This window comes from Podarcis cretensis (assembly GCF_951804945.1).
Source record: "Podarcis cretensis genome assembly, chromosome: 4".
Classification (NCBI taxonomy): domain Eukaryota; kingdom Metazoa; phylum Chordata; class Lepidosauria; order Squamata; family Lacertidae; genus Podarcis; species Podarcis cretensis.
This window is the reverse complement of record NC_137173.1, coordinates 41,680,284-41,697,872: the sequence shown is the minus strand read 5'-3', so window position 1 is coordinate 41,697,872 and position 17,589 is coordinate 41,680,284. Positions and strand designations below refer to the sequence as shown.

At 45.1% G+C, this 17,589-nt stretch overlaps 1 protein-coding gene across 5 annotated transcripts in view; it reads left to right on the top strand.

Annotated features, from left to right (window-relative positions):
- LOC307215460 (myelin protein zero-like protein 1) overlaps positions 1 to 9,025 on the top strand; it is a 36,174-nt gene extending 27,149 nt beyond the window's left edge. For 3 of the 5 annotated variants that reach the window (XR_013838517.1, XR_013838518.1, XR_013838519.1), the window contains exon 4: positions 8,899 to 9,025. Coding sequence is in view for 2 of the 5 variants with exons in the window: in XM_079974692.1 (XP_079830818.1) it covers positions 905 to 1,016; positions 3,272 to 3,465; positions 5,057 to 5,368 (618 nt within the window). In the remaining 3 variants the exon portion in view is untranslated. Of the gene's footprint in view, positions 1 to 871; positions 1,017 to 3,271; positions 3,466 to 5,056; positions 5,401 to 8,898 lie in introns of those variants that run through there. The other 2 variants (XM_079974692.1, XM_079974693.1) reach the window with 2 other exon arrangements.
- The last annotated feature ends 8,564 nt before the right edge of the window (positions 9,026 to 17,589 follow it).

Below are 17,589 nucleotides of genomic sequence, written 5' to 3'. Positions count from 1 at the left end.
ACATGTTTGGAACCAAACAAGCCATCTTTAAGTGAATGTTTTCAAATAACCTTTTTCCTATTGGAACCAGCTTGGCCTTTTAAAGCTCTGTGATCCTAATTCTTGGAGCTTGTACAGCTGTAATACGTATATTAGTGACAGATGATAAATCAAGCACAGCCACATTTTCTTCCCATTTTAGAAAGCTGCCATGATGGCAAAATGTGTGGATACACTAACACAGTACAGCCCCACTTCCCATTAGCCTTTTTAGTTTGGATCTCTTTGTCAAATAAACAAGTTACAGTACTATGATTTCCTCTTGTAGAACATTCCTGGGTAAATAAACTTAGAGGACAAATGCGATAACAGAATAGATAGTACTGGCTGGTGTTCAACCAGTAAGCTCAATGGGGACATGTAGAGGAGGCAAGTCTCCATTGCTCAGCTTAACCACTTCATGTGTTTTTTGTGAAGGTGAGCACACAAAGTTTGTTGGGTTTTCCCCAATGTTGTTCTAACCCAGTGTTTCCGAAACTTGAGTCGCCAGCTGGTTTTGGACTACAACTCCCATCGCTACCTAGCAGGACCAGTAGTCAGGGATGATGGGAAATGTAGTCCAAAAAGAGCTGGAGACCCAAGTTTGGGAAACACTGTTCTAAGCATTCCTCGTAGGGGAGTTGTATTCCCGCCACAAGGTCAGCTTCCTGACCCCGTTCCCTGCTGTCTCCCTTCGGAGTTTCAGCGCCCACAACTGCGCGCACGATTCGAGGGCAGCAAAGGGCCTCGTGCTTTGGGCACTTTGACTTTCGCGCGAGCCGGACTCAACGGCGTCGCTTTGCCCCCCCCCCTCGCCCCCCAGCAATGGCTGTGAGGTGGGCGGCGGCGCAACAATGGGGCGCAGAGGGTGTCCGGAGGCAGAAGAATGGCTGCCGCCTCCACGGCTGCAGCAACCGGCGGCCCGGGGAAGCGAAAGCGCTCTTTCCCCGCCGGCGCGCCGGCGCTCTGCCTGGCGCTGGCTTTGGCTCTGGGCCACGGTGAGGGCTGCTGCTCTTCTCGGTCTCCGAAGGGGGCGCGCGGGAATGGCGAGAGGGGGGGCGAACACGTGGCCTGGCCCCACCCCCTTTCCTGGGGTCCCTGGCGGGGAGCGAAAGTCGCTTTGGGCGGGAAAAGAGGGGTCGCTTCGACGGGGGGAGCAGAGGTTGGTCCTGTTAAGGCCGATCTGTGGGTCGTGGGCAGTCTTAGTAACTGCAGACCTTCGGCGTTCCCTCTTGGTGCAGTGTGTCCGGCTCACATGCCGAGGGCTTGTAAATTAAGTTTGCAATCCTGAATAGGTTTACGGAGTCCATTGTATTAATTGGGCCTTACTTCTGAGAAAGTGTGCTTTGGGTTCCAAGTTTCTTTGACCATTCTCTAGTCTACATATTTTTTATATGCAGTATATAATCACCAAAAAGAAAAATCTTGGGAACTTAAGTATAAATTGAGCAGCCAATTCCACAGCTATACTTGTATCTTAAGAATAGTAAACAAAAGAATATGAGCAATGAAACATTTGTGAACGAAAATCCTTATAGTACAATGTGAAATTGGATGTGCTCTGCTTCTGATGGAATGAGCTAATATCAATTACTTTAAAATAAACTTGCTGCACGCTTTTAAAGTCCCAAAGTTTGATCCATCAAAGAAGCTCTCAGTACTGAGCACCAGTACAGAATGAAAGTGCATCCAATTATCTCTGGAAACTCATATAAATTCATGTGTCCAATTGACAAATATCCCTTTTATTAGAAGTAAATATTTTGTTATGTGAGATTCAGAATCACAAAAGAAGGCTGTCTGTGGGTGAAGAGCCTTCTGGGTAGCTGTGAAATGTCTTGTGTGTGTTTTTCTTTGCACATTAGCTGCTGTAGGAACAGGTTCATTTGGGAACTGATTATACAGGCTAATTCCACTTCATAACAGGATTTGCTTTCCTTAACTGTTAGAATTGCCATGAAGAAAGTACAAAGCTTTAAAGTGGGTTGCGGCTCAGTAACAAAACAGAGAGTTTAAAGGATGGTTCAAACCATTTCTTGCTTTGGCTCAGTTATGACCAAACACCTGTTACCAGATACTCATGGGCAGATCATAATGGTTCCTGCCTGTAAGTGATTCTAGACTCTGGGCTTGGCCCCCCAAGACCCCACCAATGTAGGAAGTGTTAAGTTGTGGGTGAACATATCAGACGACACAGCAATTCTTCAAACAGCTCTTGATTATTAACAGAATAGAACTGAACTGAAGGGTTCAGTCAGCCTGCTTATATAGAGCTCCAGTACAACGTAACTGCAACAATTTTCTAAAGCTATCCAATCACTGAACGTCACTTTCGATCCCTTATTTGCATAACTATCTACAGTATCCCCCTGCTGGCCCAGGGTGAGAACTTCAGTACATAACAGGAAGCAGCAGCAAAAAATAGGGGGAGGGATTAAAATATAGGTGGTTCTGGGGTGGGTGGAGAGGTTGAAATCTCTCTTCCCATCCCAGTGACCTAATAGGGATGCAGATTGCCTGTTCCCCACTCATCAGATCAATCATTTGATGAGTAGGGAAAGGGTGATAATTCTGCTTCTCAGCTGATCTACAGGCTGTGTGTCCTGCATCTCTCCAATATTGTGGGATAGCTCCACCCACTTCTGGGTGGCTTGGGCCAAAGGCAATGGCACCCCTTTGGCCTAGCTAACCCTTACTCAAACCTTAAACCATTTTTATCTATTCTAAGTCCATTTTTCCAGAAGTTGTGGTTGTGATCTTTCCAGGGATTTTCTCTCTCAGTTGGCATTTCTGCAGTGACTATGTCTGAGGGTTCTTGAGATCATGGAAATAAGTGTCATAGTCTGTGGCACAAGAACTTGCAGCTGTGCAGTACGTGGAACTTCTCCTCAGTCCCCTCCCTCAAATCTTCTCCAGAATTTTAGGTGAACCCCCCAAGCAGGTTGCATGGGAAGAGGAATCTCCATTGTGCAGCCCAAATGCATTGTGCTAATGGAATGACGGTGTTAGATACCATCCATATGTTTTTCATGACTATTTTGTTCTGTCTGTAAATGCAGCTGCATTGATTTTTAGATGTTGTTTTTAATCAATTTTATTATAAACCGTCTCGAGGTCCCCCCCCCCCATTATGGGCGATATATCAATATTTTAAGCAAAAATAAATAAATATTCAAAGTAGGCTAACTTATGCATGCCTTCGTCTACCTTTACATTGCTCTAAAGTAAACTGTGTAATTCTATTGCTTTAAAGGGACCTGTTTGGTATTTTGTTCTGCAACCGCCAATATTGCAGCTGTTATAGTGTCCACACCAGCAGAACTGATTGTGGAGATTGGGAAAGTAGCGGAGCTTCCATGCAAGTTCACATCATCAGAGAAGATTACTACTGCAGCCTCTGCTACCTGGAGCTATCAAAAACGGGGAACAGATGACCGTCCCATAACTGTAAGAGTTAATGACTGAGGGAAAGCTAGATTTCCATTAGATTTTGTGGTGAAAGTGGATTACAGGTTTGGAAACCACTACTTTTCTTTTGTCAACAATGAATGCCTTATTGAAGCAATGTATTGTTGCACGCCACCCTAATCTCTGAGTGTTACAAGATTCCAGGGGTTCCAGGTGCTTGCCATAGGTTTGGTTTCCTCAGAATGAGGGGCAGCAGAGACTGGGGGGTCTTTATGATATATGGTTTATTTACACATATATGCAACCTGACCCTCTGGTGCAGGGGCTTACAGCATTAACACGCCAGCAGGTCTTGCTTCTCCCACAACCTTGGATTCCAGCAGAAACCAAGCATGTCTCCCCCTCACAGGCTCCTGTCTGCAGCCTGCTTCTAGCACCTAGCTCTCACACATACCAACTCTGGCTTTTGTCCTTCTAACCACCAGCCAGTAGGGGGGCACTGGTGGGGAGACACCCATTTGTTCTCTGGCTCACAGCCATTTCCTTTGTTACCTTAAGGACCCATAATTAGGGCCAGTGTTTGAAACTCCCATTGTTCTAGGCACATTTTGTGACCTGGAATTTCATTAGTGCAAGCAATTTCTGACCTCTGGGCGCAATAATGCGCCTAAGATTTCAGATTAAAACTGCAGAGTGGAAGGAAAGGAGGACCTTTTTCTGCCTCCCCACTTCCAGCTACTCTCTGAAGACTGGAGATAACACCCCCTGAATAATAGTAGAGGGGTGGGCAGGGGAAGGACTGGACCATGTGAAAAATGAACACAAAATTTTAGCTGCAGTTCATTCATTTTCAGCTTTGTATTCTTTTCATTTAAAAATCGCGTCCAGAGATTCCATTGTTGTGCCGATAACCAAGGTTTAAGGTGCCATTTAACTCCTAGCTTTCATATCTCCATTTCTAGCATTGCTTAGGGGGCAATTACCTCACCAAAAAGCTGGTCTGGCTATTTCAGCAATCAAATCCTTGTTGGATCCTGGAATTAGAAGTCTAACCTCCCACCAAACTCACAACAGTATTGCCTGTTGTGTATTGACAGCATCAATAAGAACCAAAGGCATTTTTTCCACACAGGAACAAAATGTGGATTTGTACCTGCTTGTCCTGCTATTAACATCCTCCCCATCCCAGTGATGTCTCAGTCCTTCCTCACTTTCAGTGTGGGGTTTTTCAATCCTGGCTGTTGTAGACTTTCCAATAATTGCAAATCCCAAATTAAAAGGGGGGGAAAGTACAAGACAACACTGGGATGGGGAGAGACTCATTTGGATGCCCTTACATTGATGCAGAAACAGGCAAGTGCAACTCCACATTTTGCTCTAATGTGGAAAAGTCCCATATTTTTGCCTGTCGTCAAATTGAGATAGTTTGCTCACATATTTCTTCTATTTATCTCTCTCCCTTTCATTTAACAGAATTACTTATTTGTGCCTCTTTGTGGTCTTTTTATTAATGTGTTCCTGCAAAGTTAATCACGGTTTGATTTAAAATTTGTATCCCACTTCTTCAACAACTATGTTCAACTGAAAGCAGCGATTAACAAAGTGATTGTGTTTGTTTTTATGCTTACAGTTTTTCTATTACTCAAATGACAAAGCATATGATGGGAAGAATACACAATTCACTGGCCGCAGCACATGGGCTGGAGATTTTTTAAAGCAAGATGCATCCATCAAGATAGAAAACATGCAACCTACAGACAATGGCACTTATTTCTGTGATGTTAAGAACCCTCCAGATGTAGTCACTGAAGAAAGGCCAATTGAAGTTAAAGTTGTGGAGAAAGAGAATATTCCTGCAAGCTCCGGAAATATTTCATCCTGCTGGCTACTTGTACTTCAGTTCTGCTGCATTCTAGCCTCTTTGCCAAACTATTTGTTCTGAAAATAAAACACACCTCTCGTGGCAATTGAGAATGTTCTCCAGTATCTTATTTATCTGGACACTTAGCAGTGGGGTTGAGAAGGAATTGGGATGAGTTGCAATATGCAAGACAAATAATATTGCCCCGTTGAAATAGCAACTAACTTGTTGTTGTTGTTGTTTAGTCGTTTAGTCGTGTCCGACTCTTCGTGACCCCATGGACCAGAGAACGCCAGGCACTCCTGTCCTCCACTGCCCCCCGCAGCTTGGTCAGACTCATGCTGGTAACCTCGAAAACACTATCCAACCATCTCGTCCTCTGTCGCCCCCTTCTCCTTGTGCCCTCCATCTTTCCCAACATCAGGGTCTTCTCCAGGGAGTCTTCTCTTCTCATGAGGTGGCCAAAGTACTGGAGCCTCAGCTTCACAATCTGTCCTTCCAGTGAGCACTCAGGGCTGATTTCCTTCAGAATGGAGAGGTTTGATCTTCTTGCAGTCCATGGGACTCTCAAGAGTCTCCTCCAGCACCATAATTCAAAAGCATCAATTCTTCGGCGATCAGCCTTCTTTATGGTCCAGCTCTCACTTCCATACATCACTACTGGGAAAACCATAGCTTTAACTATACGGACCTTTGTTGGCAAGGTGATGTCTCTACTTCTCAAGATGCTGTCTAGGCCTGTCATTGCCCTTCTCCCAAGAAGCAGGCGTCTTTTAATTTCGTGGCTGCTGTCACCATCTGCAGTGATCATGGAGCCCAAGAAAGTAAAATCTCTCACTGCCTCCATTTCTTCCCCTTCTATTTGCCAGGAGGTGATGGGACCAGTAGCCATGATCTTCGTTTTTTTGATGTTGAGCTTCAGACCATATTTTGCACTCTCCTCTTTCACCCTCAATAAAAGGTTCTTTAATTCCTCCTCACTTTCTGCCATCAAGGTTGTGTCATCTGCATATCTGAGGTTGTTGATATTTCTTCCGGCAATCTTAATTCCGGCTAGGGATTCATCCAGCCCAGCCTTTCGCATGATGAATTCTGCATATAAGTTAAATAAGCAGGGAGACAAAATGCAGCCTTGTCGTACTCCTTTCCCAATTTTGAACCAGTCAGTTGTTCCATATCCAGTTCTAACTGTAGCTTCTTGTCCCACATAGAGATTTCTCAGGAGACAGATGAGGTGATCAGGCACTCCCATTTCTTTAAGAACTTGCCATAGTTTGCCATGGTCGACACAGTCAAAGGCTTTTGTATAGTCAATGAAGCAGAAGTAAATGTCTTTCTGGAACTCTCTAGCTTTCTCCATAATCCAGCGCATGTTTGCAATTTGGTCTCTGGTTCCTCTGCCTCTTCTAAATCCAGCTTGCACTTCTGGGAGTTCTCGGTCCACATACTGCTTGAGCCTTCCTTGTAGAATTTTAAGCATAACCTTGCTAGCGTGAGAAATTAGTGCAATTGTGCGATAGTTGGAGCATTCTTTGGCACTGCCCTTCTTTGGGATTGGGATGTAGACTGATCTTCTCCAATCTTCTGGCCACTGCTGAGTTTTCCAAACTTGCTGGCATATTGAGTGTAGCACCTTAACAGCATCATCTTTTAAAATTTTAAATAGTTCAGCTGGAATACCATCACTTCCACTGGCCTTGTTATTTGCAGTGCTTTCTAAGGCCCATTTGACTTCACTCTCCAGGATGTCTGGCTCAAGGTCAGCAACCACACTACCTGGGGTATATGAGACATCCGTTTCTTTCTGGTATAATTCCTCTGTGTATTCTTGCCACCTCTTCTTGATGTCTTCTGCTTCTGTTAGGTCCTTTCCACTTTTGTCCTTTATTATGGAAATCTTTGTACGAAATGTTCCTTTCAGATCTCCAATTTTCTTGAACAGATCTCTGGTTCTTCCCATTCTATTGCTTTCCTCTATTTCTTTGCATTGCTTGTTTAAGAAGGTCTTCTTGTCTCTCCTTGCTATTCTTTGGAAATCTGCATTCAATTTCCTGTATGTTTCACGATCTCCCTTGCATTTTGCTTGCCTTCTCTCCCCCGCTATTTGTAAGGCCTCATTGGACAGCCACTTTGCTTTCTTGCATTTCCTTTTCATTGGGATGGTTTTCGTTGCTGCCTCCTGTATAATGTTACGAGCCTCCATCCATAGTTCTTCAGGCACTCTGTCCACCAAATCTAAATCCTTAAACCTGTTCCTCACTTCCACTGTGTATTCATAAGGGATTTGACTTAGATTGTATCTTACCGGCCCAGTGGTTTTTCCTACTTTCTTCAGTTTAAGCTTGAATTTTGCTATAAGAAGCTGATGATCTGAGCCACAGTCAGCTCCAGGTCTTGTTTTTGCTGACTGTATAGAGCTTCTCCATCTTTGGCTGCAGAGAATATAATCAATCTGATTTCAATGCTGCCCATCTGGTGATGTCCATGTGTAGAGTCGTCTCTTGTGTTGCTGGAAAAGCGTGTTTGTGATGACCAGCTTGTTCTCTTGACAGAACTCTATTAGCCTTTGCCCTGCTTCGTTTTGATCTCCAAGGCCAAACTTGCTAGTTGTTCCTTTTATCTCTTGACTCTCTACTTTAGCATTCCAATCCCCTATAATGAGAAGAACATCCTTCTTTGGTGTCACTTCTATAAGGTGTTGTAAGTCTTCATAGAATTGGTCAATTTCAGTTTCTTCAGCAGCAGTAGTTGGTGCATAAACTTGGATTACTGTGATGTTAAAAGGTCTGCCTTGGATTTGTATCGAGATCATTCTATCATTTTTGAGATTGCATCCCAGTACAGCTTTTGCCACTCTTTTGTTGACTATGAGGGCCACTCCATTTCTTTTACGGGTTTCTTGCCCACAGTAGTAGATATGATGGTCATCCGAACTGAATTCACCCATTCCCGTCCATTTTAGTTCACTGATGCCCAGGATGTCAATATTTATTCTTGCCATCTCATTTTTGACCACCTCCAACTTACCCATGTTCATGGTTCTTACATTCCAGGTTCCTATGCAATATTTTTCTTTACAGCATTGGACTTTCCTTTCGCTTCCAGGCATATCCGCAACTGAGCGTCCTTTCGGCTTTGGCCCAGCCGCTTCATCAGCTCTGGATCTACTTGTACTTGCCCTCCGCTCTTCCCCAGTAGCATGTTGGACGCCTTCCGACCTGAGGGGCTCATCTTCCAGCGTCATAACTTTTATATGCCTGTTGTCTTTGTACATGGAGTTTTCTTGGCAGGGATACTGGAGTGGCTTGCCGGTTCCTCCTCCAGGTGGATCACGTTTGGTCAAAACTCTCCACTATGACCTGTTCATCTTGGGTGCCCTGCTCGGCATAGTTCATAGCTTCTCTGAGTTCTTCAAGCCCCTTCGCCACGGCAAGGCAGTGATCCATGAAGGGGATCTAACTAAAATGTACTAAAGTGTACTAAATGTACTAAAACTAAAATGTACCATGAAGGGGAACTAACTAAAATGTACTAAAAGCTCATTCCCCCATGGCAACCTTAATCCTAGTCAGCAAAGGGAAATTTTGCAGCACCTCCTTCTTTGCAGGAAGGTTGTTTCTTAGTTATGAAACAACCACTGAGATTTTGTTTGTGTGTGTTTTTATATACATGACTTGGACGACTAGATGGATGTTGGATGAATGGATTAAAAAGGGCATTTCAGAAATGTCTAATGAATTGCAATGCCACCTTGCTTTTGCTGTCAAGGTGATATGAATTCAGCTTTATGAAGCACTCAGGATGTTTTATTATGACACAATCAGCAGTTTGTGTTTTTTTGGTTTTACTATAACCTATTTTAAAAATGAAATGCATTTGTACTTCCAGTTCTGTGCTTGTGAAGGTCTTGGATAACTTTTCCTAATTATTGGTGCCTAAGTTCCTAAGTTCCTAAGTTCCCCTTCATGGATCACTGCCTTGCCGTGGCGAAGGGGCTTGAAGAACTCAGAGAAGCTATGAACTATGCCGAGCAGGGCACCCAAGATGAACAGGTCATTGGTGCCTAAGTTCCTAAGTTCTAAGTTCCCCTTCATGGATCACTGCCTTGCCGTGGCGAAGGGGCTTGAAGAACTCAGAGAAGCTATGAACTATGCCGAGCAGGGCACCCAAGATGAACAGGTCATAGTGGAGAGTTTTGACCAAACGTGATCCACCTGGAGGAGGAATCGGCAAGCCACTCCAGTATCCCTGCCAAGAAAACTCCATGGACAAAGACAACAGGCATATAAAAGTTATGACGCTGGAAGATGAGCCCCTCAGGTCGGAAGGCGTCCAACATGCTACTGGGGAAGAGCGGAGGGCAAGTACAAGTAGATCCAGAGCTGATGAAGCGGCTGGGCCAAAGCCGAAAGGACGCTCAGTTGTGGATATGCCTGGAAGCGAAAGGAAAGTCCAATGCTGTAAAGAAAAATATTGCATAGGAACCTGGAATGTAAGAACCATGAACATGGGTAAGTTGGAGGTGGTCAAAAATGAGATGGCAAGAATAAATATTGACATCCTGGGCATCAGTGAACTAAAATGGACGGGAATGGGTGAATTCAGTTCGGATGACCATCATATCTACTACTGTGGGCAAGAAATCCGTAAAAGAAATGGAGTGGCCCTCATAGTCAACAAAAGAGTGGCAAAAGCTGTACTGGGTTGCAATCTCAAAAATGATAGAATGATCTCGATACGAATCCAAGGCAGACCTTTTAACATCACAGTAATCCAAGTTTATGCACCAACTACTGGTGCTGAAGAAACTGAAATTGACCAATTCTATGAAGACTTACAACACCTTATAGAAGTGACACCAAAGAAGGATGTTCTTCTCATTATAGGGGATTGGAATGCTAAAGTAGGGAGTCAAGAGATAAAAGGAACAACTGGCAAGTTTGGCCTTGGAGATCAAAACGAAGCAGGGCAAAGGCTAATAGAGTTCTGTCAAGAGAACAAGCTGGTCATCACAAACACGCTTTTCCAACAACACAAGAGACGACTCTACACATGGACATCACCAGATGGGCAGCATAGAAATCAGATTGATTTTATTCTCTGCAGCCAAAGATGGAGAAGCTCTATACAGTCAGCAAAAACAAGACCTGGAGCTGACTGTGGCTCAGATCATCAGCTTCTTATAGCAAAATTCAAGCTTAAACTGAAGAAAGTAGGAAAAACCACTGGGCCGGTAAGATACAATCTAAGTCAAATCCCTTATGAATACACAGTGGAAGTGAGGAACAGGTTTAAGGATTTAGATTTGGTGGACAGAGTGCCTGAAGAACTATGGATGGAGGCTCGTAACATTATACAGGAGGCAGCAACGAAAACCATCCCAATGAAAAGGAAATGCAAGAAAGCAAAGTGGCTGTCCAATGAGGCCTTACAAATAGCGGGGGAGAGAAGGCAAGCAAAATGCAAGGGAGATCGTGAAACATACAGGAAATTGAATGCAGATTTCCAGAGAATAGCAAGGAGAGACAAGAAGACCTTCTTAAACAAGCAATGCAAAGAAATAGAGGAAAGCAATAGAATGGGAAGAACCAGAGATTTGTTCAAGAAAATTGGAGATATGAAAGGAACATTTCGTACAAAGATTTCCATAATAAAGGACAAAAGTGGAAAGGACCTAACAGAAGCAGAAGACATCAAGAAGAGGTGGCAAGAATACACAGAGGAATTATACCAGAAAGAAACGGATGTCTCATATACCCCAGGTAGTGTGGTTGCTGACCTTGAGCCAGACATCCTGGAGAGTGAAGTCAAATGGGCCTTAGAAAGCACTGCAAATAACAAGGCCAGTGGAAGTGATGGTATTCCAGCTGAACTATTTAAAATTTTAAAAGATGATGCTGTTAAGGTGCTACACTCAATATGCCAGCAAGTTTGGAAAACTCAGCAGTGGCCAGAAGATTGGAGAAGATCAGTCTACATCCCAATCCCAAAGAAGGGCAGTGCCAAAGAATGCTCCAACTATCGCACAATTGCACTAATTTCTCACGCTAGCAAGGTTATGCTTAAAATTCTACAAGGAAGGCTCAAGCAGTATGTGGACCGAGAACTCCCAGAAGTGCAAGCTGGATTTAGAAGAGGCAGAGGAACCAGAGACCAAATTGCAAACATGCGCTGGATTATGGAGAAAGCTAGAGAGTTCCAGAAAGACATTTACTTCTGCTTCATTGACTATGCAAAAGCCTTTGACTGTGTCGACCATGGCAAACTATGGCAAGTTCTTAAAGAAATGGGAGTGCCTGATCACCTCATCTGTCTCCTGAGAAATCTCTATGTGGGACAAGAAGCTACAGTTAGAACTGGATATGGAACAACTGACTGGTTCAAAATTGGGAAAGGAGTACGACAAGGCTGCATTTTGTCTCCCTGCTTATTTAACTTATATGCCGAATTCATCATGCGAAAGGCTGGGCTGGATGAATCCCTAGCCGGAATTAAGATTGCCGGAAGAAATATCAACAACCTCAGATATGCAGATGACACAACCTTGATGGCAGAAAGTGAGGAGGAATTAAAGAACCTTTTATTGAGGGTGAAAGAGGAGAGTGCAAAATATGGTCTGAAGCTCAACATCAAAAAAACGAAGATCATGGCTACTGGTCCCATCACCTCCTGGCAAATAGAAGGGGAAGAAATGGAGGCAGTGAGAGATTTTACTTTCTTGGGCTCCATGATCACTGCAGATGGTGACAGCAGCCACGAAATTAAAAGACGCCTGCTTCTTGGGAGAAGGGCAATGACAGGCCTAGACAGCATCTTGAGAAGTAGAGACATAACCTTGCTAACAAAGGTCCGTATAGTTAAAGCTATGGTTTTCCCAGTAGTGATGTATGGAAGTGAGAGCTGGACCATAAAGAAGGCTGATCGCCGAAGAATTGATGCTTTTGAATTATGGTGCTGGAGGAGACTCTTGAGAGTCCCATGGACTGCAAGAAGATCAAACCTCTCCATTCTGAAGGAAATCAGCCCCGAGTGCTCACTGGAAGGACAGATTGTGAAGCTGAGGCTCCAATACTTTGGCCACCTCATGAGAAGAGAAGACTCCCTGGAGAAGACCCTGATGTTGGGAAAGATGGAGGGCACAAGGAGAAGGGGGCGACAGAGGATGAGATGGTTGGATAGTGTTTTCGAGGTTACCAGCATGAGTCTGACCAAGCTGCGGGGGGCAGTGGAGGACAGGAGTGCCTGGCGTTCTCTGGTCCATGGGGTCACGAAGAGTCGGACACGACTAAACGACTAAACAACAAAGTTCCTAACGTGGCACTCAAGAAGGACCATGGTATCCCGAGACACCAGCATTGTTAACCTTGAAATTCCACTGCTCCTTCCAAATGTTAATTGCTTTAAAAATTAGGGATCCAAGCCCAAAATCTACCGGGATGAGCAGAGTTTGGAATAGGTAGATCTCCAGCTAAGCTGGCTAATCCTGGGCACTGTCGGGGCTACATGTACTGAAGTCTCTCATTTCAACTCAGTGGGGGCTCAGCCGGGGTAACTCCCAGAAAATGAGTGTGTTGCCAGCATGGCAGGGAAGGAGAACACTTACCCTTGCTCCAAACTCTGTTTAGTTTGGTCACATGGCTAAAGAACCCAGCAGAGGTTACACTGGCTAAAAGGAGTTTGGGGGGGGGAGTGAAAGAACGAGACAACACCAGCGCTGAGGATACAGGTGGGCTGTGCAGAAAAAAACTGCTTCTACAAGCCCTGCAGAGCCCTTTTATTAAAGGTAAAGGGACCCCTGACCGTTAGGTCCACTCGTGGACAACTCTGGAGTCGCGGCACTCATCTCGCTTTACTGGACGAGGGAGCCGGCGTTTGTCCACAGACAGCTTCCGGGTCATGTGGCCAGCATGACTAAGCCGCTTCTGGCGAACCAGAGCAGCACACGGAAACGCCATTTACCTTCCTGCCAGAGCAGCGCCTATTTATCTACTTGTACTTTGACATGCTTTCGAACTGCTAGGTTGACAGGAGCTGGGACCAAGCAACAGGAGCTCACCCCTTCACGGGGATTCGAACCACTGACCTTCTGATCAACAAGCCCTAGGTTATGTGGTTTAACCCACAGTGCCACCTGCATCCCTTTTTAATATTAGCAATATGCAAAACATTCAGAAACATAAGGAACTTTGTGTTTCAGTACTTTTCTGTCATGAACTGTCTACGTGGCCCAGGTGTTACCTTGTTTATTCAGACAAAGCCCCCTGTCCCACCATGTCATGTTCCTATCAAAGGGGATTTTTAGCAATGCTTCTGCCAAGGATTCAAAGGTTAGAAATAGAACAGGAGTTGGCAAGACTTACCGGGCATGGGCCAGATCACTCCCCCGGAGATCCTCCGTGGGCCAGACCGGCGCAGCGCCGGAAATCGCGTTTGCGCATGTCCGCAGCAGCAGAAATCACTTCTGCGCATGCCCAGACGCCGAAAATTGCGCCCGCACAGAAGTGATTTTCGGTGTCTGGGCATGCACAGAAGCAATTTCCAGAGCTGCGGAAGAGAGTCCCCACACCACACTACGCTGGTTTAGCGCAGCACGCGGGGACTTGCCGAGCAAGCAGCTCAGTTTGGGGGCGGCTCATGGGCTGGTTAAGCGACCCTCATGGGCCACTTCCAGCCCATGGGCCTTAGGTTGCTGACCTCTGAGATAGAGCAACGCTCTTGCCAAGGAGGCAAAAGGGTCAGAGATATAATGTGGCATACTGGACAAGTTGTGCCGTGTCTGTGTCAGGTGAGGTGTGCCTCTCACCATGTGAATGCCATTCCTACAGGGCAGGGTCTGATTTCCCCCCCTTCTGTAATCCCCACCCCGTGTTTTGCTTTTGGATGTGGTTTTGAGGATCACCTGGTTTTCTTCTGTGAAATGGTCATTTCGTGGTGCCCATCGCAGTGCCTTAAACTAGGGATAGGCAACCTAAGGCCCAGGGGCCAGATGCGGCCCAATCACCTTCTCAATCCAGCCCATGGACGGTCCGGGAATCAGCATGTTTTTACATGAGTAGAATGTGTATTTAAAATGCATCTCTGGGTTATTAGTGGGGCATAAGAATTCGTTCTCCCCCCCCCAAAAAAAATAGTCCAGCCCACCACATGGTCTGAGGGACAGCAGACTGGGCCACGGCTGAAAAAGGTTGCTGACCCCTGCCTTAAACTTTTAAATGTGCTCTAGGGTCAGAAATTCGGAATGCGGGTGGAGCTGTGGGTTAAACCACAGAGCCTCGGACTTGCCAATCAGAAGGTCGGCAGTTCGAATCCCCGCAACGGGGTGAGTTCCCGTTGCTCGGTCCCTGCTCCTGCCAACCTAGCAGTTCGAAAGCATGTCAAAGTGCAAGTAGATAAATAGGTACCGCTCCGGTAGGAAGGTAAACGGCGTTTCCGTGCGCTGCTCTGGTTCGCCAGAAGCGGCTTAGTTATGCTGGCCACATGATCCGGAAGCTGCACGCCGGCTCCCTCGGCCAATAAAGCGAGATAAGCGCCACGACTGGACCTAATGGTCAGGGGTCCCTTTACCTTAGGGTCAGAAAGCTTGGGGTCTGTTCACTTAAGCACAGTGAATCATATCCAGTAATAGTCATACTTAGAGTTAACCCTCCAAAGCCAGGTTAATGTGGTTGGGGGCCCTGATGCAGTTCCTAAAATAGGACCCCCGCCTTTATCCTGTTAGAGAAATCAGTTTGGCTAGTAGTCTGTGTTGCCATATTGTTTAGGTGCCATAAACTTCAGTATATCCACTTCTGCAATACTTCCTCTGGCGTGTCTCACTACGCAGGAGTACAGCATGGGAGAGACAGTAAAAAAAATATTGGGGGAATAGACAAGCTATCCTTTCATGGCAATTGCCTACCTACTAAAAATGGCTGAAAAAGAAAAGACTAGAATGCATGAGGCAGGGACAGAATAATATTCTTCTCTCTGCTTGACCCTATTGAATGCCTTGGTGACCTGTACCAGGCCTTTGACCATCCTCTTCCATGTAAGTTTTTCCCCTTGTCAACACAAGCAAGATGAGGTGGGGCAGTGTTATTATTGAGGGGCTACAGTTCTCTGCAGAGCCAGACCAAAATTTCACCTGGGTTGTAGATAAACATAGCACCTCATACACTCAACTTCTAAAACTATAGTAATATGTGGTAATGGCAGCATAAGCATTCAGGACACAATTCTTGCATTGTTTTTGTGCAAGCTTCTCTTTATAATTAGGAGTGTTGTGTCTATCACAACAGGCATGTTACTTTCACATAACACACTGTGACTTGTGAGGGGAGTACTCTATACAACTATTAATAGGACAAAGGACTAGGAGAAATCTCTTTTCCCAGTACAACATCTGAATGGCATTTTCTGGAGCAGACTGTGAAACAGGCAAAACAACTGGAAGAAGCTAGTTGTGACAGACATCTTCACTTAGGATGGGTGCTGGATAACATAGCCACTATTGGTGTACTATTGTTTATATCAATATTAGTTATACTGTACAGTGGTACCTCGGGTTACATACGCTTCAGGTTACAGACTCCGCTAACCCAGAAATAGTACCTCAGGTTAAGAACTTTGCTTCAGGATGAGAACAGAAATCACGTGGCGGCGTGGTAGCAGCAGGAGGCCCCATTAGCTAAAGTGGTGCTTCAGGTTCAGAACAGTGTCAGGTTAAGAACGGACCTCCAGAACGAATTAAGTTCTTAACCCGAGGTACTACTGTATTGGTTATATAGCCAACCTAGCAGTTCAAAAGCACGTCAAAGTGCAAGTAGATAAATAGGTACTGCTCCAGCGGGAAGGTAAACAGTGTTTCCGTGCGCTGCTCTGGTCCAGAAGTGGCTTAGTCATGCTGGCCACAGGACCCTGAAGCTCCCTCGGCCTATAGAGTGAGATGAGCGCCGCAACCCCAGAGTCGTCCGTGACTGGACCTAACGGTCAGAGGCCACTTTACCTTTACCTTTTATTGGTTATATCCTCGCTTTATTTCCCCAGCAAAGGTTTTAGTATTAACTGTTTGTGGTAGTGTGGTTATTTACCAGCAGCAAGATGTTACAAATCAGTAAAGAGTAATCTGGCCACTCAACCCTTACTCAGAAGAACTAGGTAAGGACGAGGCACTTTTAAAACAAAGCAGGAATTTAATTTGTTTACACTGAAGAAGTCATTGCTTAGTGATTACTTTTGCAAGGCAAAATACTTTGTTACAAAGAGACACTTTATTAACTGTCTTACCGCTTTCAAACTGTCACTGGACAAAGAGATTCTTTTTAGGATGTCTATTCTTTTACCCTAGCCATAAAATACTTCCAAACCCTCTAACTTTCCCTCAGATAGATAGATAAACCCTTGTTCAGTCACAGGTTAGACCTAACACTAACTGAAAGCCATTTAGCAATCTGTTCCCTCTAACACAGGGGTAGGCAACCTAAGGCCCGGGGGCCGGATGCGGCCCAATAACCTTCTCAATCCAGCCCATAGACAGTCCGGGAATAAGCGTGTTTTTACATGAGTAGAATGTGTCCTTTTATTTAATATGGATCTCTGGGTTATTTGTGGACCATAGGAATTCGTTCATTCCCCCCCCCCAAAAAAAAATAATCCGGCCCACCACATGGTCTGAGGGATGGTGGATTGGCCCCCTGCTGAAAAAGGTTGCTGACCCCTGCTCTAACAGGTAGCCCGTTTGAGCCTATTCAGATAGCCAGAGAACCCTTCTCTCCAGACAGACAGAAAGTCCCTAATTCTAAAACCCAGATCCCTGCCTAGCCCACAGACAACCCCTGCCTGTGCTCTCTCAGACGTCCCTATCTGTTGACTGTCAGCCTCTAACTTAAATTCCATTCTCTCTCTGATCCACTTGCCAGCTCCCACTGGTTGTTGGGTCACAAAGAGGCAGACCCAAAGCTTGTATGTCACACTAGGCTATAGTACCTCAAAGTGGCTCTCCATGTAAGTCTGGACTGCTACAGACCCAAAATATATTTCATTACACACCACATTTTCCAAGAGAGAAGTTATAGGAACACAGTGTGTAATACAGTGTGGAGGTATTTTAAAGAGACACAGTGTGTATGGAAGGACATCACTGGAGGCTTATTGGAAATTTGTAATGATTGCATTTATTTTCCAAATATACAGGGGGAACACAGGCAGAAACACTCTGCCACATCAGATATCTAGGAAGAACGGCAACCAGCATTCTAAGATAGATTTACAGAGCCCAAACTGAGCTTTGTGTGTCCCTGTCTTTCTCTTTTTTCCTCAAACTG